Source organism: Lissotriton vulgaris, chromosome 1_2 (genome assembly GCF_964263255.1).
Source record: "Lissotriton vulgaris chromosome 1_2, aLisVul1.2, whole genome shotgun sequence".
Lineage (NCBI taxonomy): Eukaryota > Metazoa > Chordata > Amphibia > Caudata > Salamandridae > Lissotriton > Lissotriton vulgaris.
This window is the reverse complement of record NC_141686.1, coordinates 353,137,149-353,143,420: the sequence shown is the minus strand read 5'-3', so window position 1 is coordinate 353,143,420 and position 6,272 is coordinate 353,137,149. Positions and strand designations below refer to the sequence as shown.

At 49.5% G+C, this 6,272-nt stretch overlaps 1 protein-coding gene across 1 annotated transcript; it reads right to left on the bottom strand.

Moving 5' to 3' along the window:
• Positions 1–1,107: 1,107 nt before the first annotated feature.
• On the bottom strand, positions 1,108–4,441 carry LOC147736792 (uncharacterized). Its single transcript, XM_086952700.1, has 3 exons — positions 3,541–4,441; positions 2,995–3,182; positions 1,108–1,560 (listed from the first exon to the last, which is right to left on the bottom strand). Exons 1-3 carry the CDS (start codon positions 4,439–4,441, stop codon positions 1,108–1,110), a joined length of 1,542 nt encoding a protein of 513 aa, XP_086808826.1.
• Between the last annotated feature and the right edge of the window lie 1,831 nt (positions 4,442–6,272).

Below are 6,272 nucleotides of genomic sequence, written 5' to 3'. Positions count from 1 at the left end.
GAATAGTGAAAGAAGAGATGTAGAGGGTTATTAGAGAGCTAGTCGAGGGGTGTAATAGGTGTAGAATAGTACAGGCTATAGAGGTAGTATATGTGTAAAGGGGTAGTAGATGGATAGAAGGCTTGAACTGTAGATGAGATGTCGTGGGGTAGTAAAGATGTAGAAGAGGGGCACTAGAGGGGTACTAGGGTAGAGAGCTAGAGTGAGAGCAGAGGGATAAAGGAGTAGGATAGTAGTATAAAAACATTAGTACAGGGGTAGTAGAGGGTTAATAGAGGGATAGAGCGTTTTTGAGGGGTAGTTGAGGGGTAGTAGAGAGGTATAAGGATGTAGGTGTAGCAGAGGGTTAGAAGAGGGTTAGAAGGATAGAGGGGTAGTATATGTGTAGAGGGGGTACATGTGTACAGGGGTAGTAGAGGTGTAGAGGGGTAGTAGATGAATAGAAGTTTATAAAGGTATATGCGGTGTTGAGAGGTAGTATAGGTGAAGAAGAGTGGCACTATAAGGGTACTGGGGTGAAGCTTAAAACGGTTAGCAGAGTGGTATAGTATTATAAAATGGGTTTAATAACGCTAGCACTGGGGTAGTTGAGAGGTATTAGAGTGATATTAAAGGTGAGGAAGGGTATTTGATGGGTAGTAGTGTTATGAGTAGGGTAAAATTATAGAGTTTTAGACAAGGGATTGAAGGATGTAGGGGTATTAACTGTGTAGAGGGGTATTGGGATAGAATTATGGAAGGATAGTATGTATGTATGTATGTATTGGCATACTTATTAAGCGCGGATGTCACCCAAAGGATATCCTGGCGCTGTGACCCAAAACAACACTACCAGTATGTATTCACCCTACGCCCCCCTTGGGAAAATATTACTTTTAAGGTCCTTTTTAAAGGACAACAGATTTTGCCTACTCCTTAACGGTAGCGGTAAGGAATTCCAAAGTTTGGCAGCCGCAAAGCTGAACGAGCGGCCACCCATCCTCACCCTTTTAAACCTTGGAACAGTCGCCAGGAAGGCCGACGAAGACCTAAGAGCTCTGGCAGTGGAGTACCAAGAAAATAGATCCTGCAACATCACTGGCCCTTGACCGTGTAAAGCAGGACGCTTTAAAAACAGATCCGTTGCTGCACCGGCAACCAATGAAGATCAAAAAGTGCAAGAGATGAAGAGGCAGAGCGTGGGCGGGAGAGGGCCAGCTTAGCCGCCATGTTCTGAACCCGCTGCAGCTTCAGGATCAAGATGTTAGGAGACCCTAGAAGCAGTGCGTTACAGTAGTCTAACCTACTGAGGATGATACTACGCACTGCTTCAATCCTAGCTGCCGGGGGGAGAAACTGAAGAATTTTTCGTAGAGTCCGGAGCAGTAGCATGCATGTCGCAGTGGTTTTGTTGACAAATGCATCTAACTGAAGACTAGGGCCAAATAGGACCCCAAGATTGCGTGCAGAGTCAGCGGCCGTCACAGTACCAGAAATAGAAGTGTGCCAGAACTCTTCTGGTAGAGGACGAGGCAGCTGATCCAAAGAACAGTGAAGAACCTCAGTTTTGGCACCATTGAACTGGAGAGAACGAATAGTTTCTTACCTGTCGGTGTAGTTTTGCAGCTTGAAGATCTTTCTGAATTCACCCTGGCAGGTGTATGGCTAGCAGGTCGATTTTGAGTGGTATTGCCCATCTCCAGATTTCCTGTGCCAAGCTTGAAAGTTCCCCCTTGTTTGTTGATGTAAAAACGTCTGTTTGTATCAGCACCTTCCGGCTGTACAGGTGCTTCTGAAAGGCCTTGATGGCTAGCAGCACTGTTTTCAGTTCCAGGTAGTTTATATGCCTGACAGCATCTGCCGGGCTCCACAGACCCCTCACTCTGAGTTTGTTCATGTGTGCGCCCCATCCTTTCTGGGATGCGTCTGTGGTGATGGTCACTGTTGGGTCCGGTGGTGTTAGAGGCTTCCCTACTGTTATCTTCTCTTTGGTCCACCACTTTATTTCTTCCTGCGCCCTGTGCGTTACAACCACTAGATCTTCCCAACTTCCTGTAGCTTGTGACCATTGCTGCTGTAGCCACTCTTGGAGTGGTCTCATCTGTAGGCGTACATTGGAGACCAGGTGTATGCACGACGCCATCATTCCCAAGATCTTGCTCACTGTCCTCACTGTCAGAGCTCGCCCCTTCTGGTAGTGACGCTTCTCCCTCAGTAAGCTGAGCGTTCTCTTCTCGCTGGGTAACACCCTGCACTGGACGGTGTCGATTAGGGCTCCCAGGAAGGTCTTCACCTGTTCCGGTTCCGATGAGAGCTTTCCCCAGTGTATGGAGAATCCCAGACCTGTTAGCGTTCTTGTGACCTGCTGTGCATGAACCTTGCACGTCTTGTAAGAGCTTGCTTTTACGAGCCAGTCGTCGAGGTAGGGGTATACGTGTATCCCCCCCTTCGCAGGTGAGCGGCCACTGCCGCAAGGCATTTGGTGAACACCCTTGGTGCGGACTTTAGCCCGAAGGCCAGGGTTGTGAATTGGTAGTGATCCTTGTTCACTGCGAATCTTAGCATGTGCTTGTGCTGCCTGTTCATGGGGATGTGCAGGTATGCATCCTTGAGGTCTATGGTGGACAGGAAGTCCCCGGCCTTTATCTGCGGGATGACCTCTTGCAGGGATGTCATCTTGAATTTCTGTGTCTTCACATATTTGTTTAGGAACCGTAGGTCCAGATTGGGTCTTAGGCTTTCGTCCACTTTCGGCACCAGGAAGTAGTTTGAGTACACCCCCCTGTTCTGTTCTTTGAGTGGGACGGGTTCGATGGCCTCTTTGAGGAGGAGTTCTTGAGCTTCCTCTTGGAGCAATTGTAGCTCTCTTCCCGAGTGCTGTCTTCTCTTTGGCTTTCTGTTTGGTGGTTTCTTTTCCAGCTCTATGCAGTATCCGAACTGCATGATGTTTAGTATCCACTTGTCTGTGGTTATTTTTCTCCACTCCTGTAGAAAAAATCTCAGCCTGCCTCCTACTGGTGTTACATGTTCTTTTGACTCTTGTCCGAGTAGCCCTCTCCACATTGTTATTCTGTGCTCCTCCGCCGGAGGGTTCGAGTGGGTGAGCACCTTTCCCCTTGTGCAGTCACTTAGAGGGGGGTTGTTCACCGCCTCTTCTTCTCTGGCCTCGTCCGTTTCCTCTTGACCGAAAGGACTGGCCCCTGCTCTGGTAGTTCCAGCCTTGCCTCTGCTGGCCTTGGTGACCTTGGTTGTCACTCTGTTGCCCCTGGTGTGAATCTCCTCGCTGGCTTCCGTTTGGCCTCCGTGTAGGAGTGCCCCTTCTCATTCCCCTGAATTGCAGGGCCCCCATGGACCTTGCCGTCTCATTGTCCTTCAGTTGGGTGAGCTTCTCGTCAACTGGGGCTCCGAACAGCGTTTCACCATTGAAGGGAGTGTTCAGGATGTTGTTCTGGACCTCAGCCTTGAAGCCTGAGATTCTGAGCCAGGCTTGCCTTCTCTCAGTGATGCCTATTGCCATCAGTCTGCTGGATGTTTCAGCTCCATCCAGGGCTGTTTTCAGGCATGAGTTTGCAATGCTTTTCCCGTCTTCCACGAGGTGTGATGCTCTCTCACGGTATTGTTCTGGGAGGTGCTTGAGCAATTGGCCCATCTCATCCCAATGTTGGTATTGATGTCTATTCAGGAGGGCGTTGGAGTTCGCCATCCGCCAGTGTGTTGCGGCGTTCCTTTCAATCTTCCTGCCCGTGAGGTCCATCCTCCTGCTTTCTTTGTCAGGTGGAGGCCCAGATGTTGTTGGGACGTTGGCCCTTCTTCTGGCCGTTGCCGCGATTATCGAATCTGCTGTGACAGACCCCTTGATGTAAGGTGGGTCCTGTGAGGAAAACTTGTATTTCTTTTCCGTCCTCGGCGTTACTGATCTGCATGTAGCCGGGTCCTTGAAGGCTTCCTTCCCCTGGTCTGTGATACTCTTCAGCATGGGCAGGAATTGGCTTCTTGTCTGTATGGGTAGCAAGGTTTCCAGCAGAAAATCTGCTTTAGGCTTCTCCTCTTCCAGCTTAACCCCATAAGCTGCTGCCGCCTTCCTGACGACCTCATTGTAAGCCCTGATGTCATCTGGTGGCGATGGCCTCGAGGGGTATGTTTCTACAGCCTCCTCCGGGTTTTCGGCGTCGATGTCCTGCCACTCCTGGTCGTGGGTCGTCGAGGAACCTGATCCATAGCTTGACTGCTGCTCCCCGTAATCACCTTCAGTGTAATAGAGGTCCTCTTCCTCTTCCTGCTCCGAGGGCTCCAGACTTTTCGGCGTCTCTTCGACGTCGAACTCCTCGTGTTCCTGCACCTCAGCGACGGCGGTTGTCGGCCTCGAGGGTATCTTGTAACTTTTCATCTTTTCATCGAAGTCCTTCTTTCTTTGAAGGATGCTCTCCATTTCGGCCTCGAGCCTTCTCTTCTTTCTCTGCATCTCTGCGGCCTGGTCGCCGTCGAGCGATTCGGCTGCCCTCTTTGGCGGCGTCGTCGACGTCGAAGCCTTCTTCGGCTCCTTTTCCTTCGAAGTAGAAGACACTTTTTCAGGTGCTTGCTTCGACGACCTTTGCTTTTCGCAGGTCTTCTGCCTCCGGGAGTCCTTCTCGAAGGATCCGCCGGGCTCTTTTTCGGAGGATGCAGCTTCGGCCGTCGAGGTTTTCGGCGCCGGTGCTCCTTTCTGGGCTCTGGGCTCTATCTTTCGAGAGCCCGCCTCTGGCTTTCGAGGCCCTGTGGGGGTTTTCGGGGTCGTAGACTCTCCTACCTTATCAGGCGTTTTCTTATCGGTCTCTGCAACAGTGAAGTCATCTGGACATTCGGCGAAATTGTCCTCGTCGTCGGTGGAGAGGCCTAGTTCGTAAAGCGCCGGGGCCTGGACTTTGCCCTGCATCGTGTGGTGAGCTGTTCTCTGTCTCTCTCGAACTCGGAGCGTCTTCGGCTTGAAGACGAAGCAGGCGTTGCAGTCTCTGCTCTCGTGGTCGATTGGTAGGCAGAGGTTGCAGACCGGGTGCTGGTCCTTCTGCGCGAACTTGTGGTGGCAGTTCTTGCAGAATTTAAATGGAGTCTTGTACATCCCTGCGCTCAGGGGTCCCCCTGTGTGCGCATTCCTCCAAGGACGTCGGAGACCAGTTCGCAGTAGAGGTCATACACCAGTGAAAAGTATCCTTAGAAACCGCATCCTCGCCTTCGAAAGAAAAAATAAGTTGTGTGTCATCGGCATAGTTGACAACTGATATGCCGAATGACTTAATTAAACAAATCAAAGGACGAAGATATATGTTGAATAGAATTGGACTTATTGCCGAGCCCTGGGGCACACCCTGGTTCACCTTTCTGACAGCTGACCGAAAGGGTGGTAAAGCCACTGCTTGTTGTCTGTTATCAAGAAAGGAAATTAACCAGTCCAAGGCTTGGCCAGACACCCACGCTTCCCGCAGCCTATGTAGCAGTAGTAGTAGTAGATCAGTATAGTAGATGGGTACAAGAGCAGTAGTGTAGAAAAGGTGTAGATGGATACAATAGGGGTATAGGGGTAGAAGAGTGGTAGAGTGGTAGAAGATGTAAAGAAGATGGGTAGAGGGATATTAGAGGGGTGCAAAAAGGGTAGATGTGTAGATGGCTAAAAATGTAGAGGGTTATAGGGTAGAATAGGATAAGAAGTGTAGGATAGGGATATTAGAGGGCTTGTATAGGGGTAGAGGCGTACAAGGTTAGATGTGAAGAATGCTAGTGGCGTATAGGGTTAGAAAAGGGTTAGATGGGTATTATAGCTGTAGTAAAGGGCTAGAGGGGTTAGTAGAGGTGTAAAAAGTAAATGTGTATAAGAGTAGAAGAGAGTTAGAGGGGTTAAGAGTAATAAGAGGGTTATTAGAGGTTTAGAGGTGTATTACAAGGTTAGTTGGTTATTAGAGTGTTAGCAGGGAAGAAGAGGGGTAGTAACTGAGTAGTGTTGTAAAAGTTTAGTGGGGTATTTGAGGGATGTTAGAGGGTTAGAGGTGTAGCTAGATAGATGGATAGAAGGGCAGAGGGTTATAGGGGTCGAAGAGGGTTGTAGTGTTAATAGAGGGATAGTAGAGGGTTAGTATAAGGCTAAAATGGTGAAAGAGGGCAAGATGGACTTTTGTTCAGAAAAGGGGGTAAAACAGTGGCATTAGAGGGCTAGGTATAGTAGATGGGTATTAGAGGTGTAGAAGTGTAGAGTGTTAGAGGAGTAGTAGATGGATAAAAGGGTAGAAGATGTGTAGAGGTGTACTAGAGGGGTAGCAGAGGGG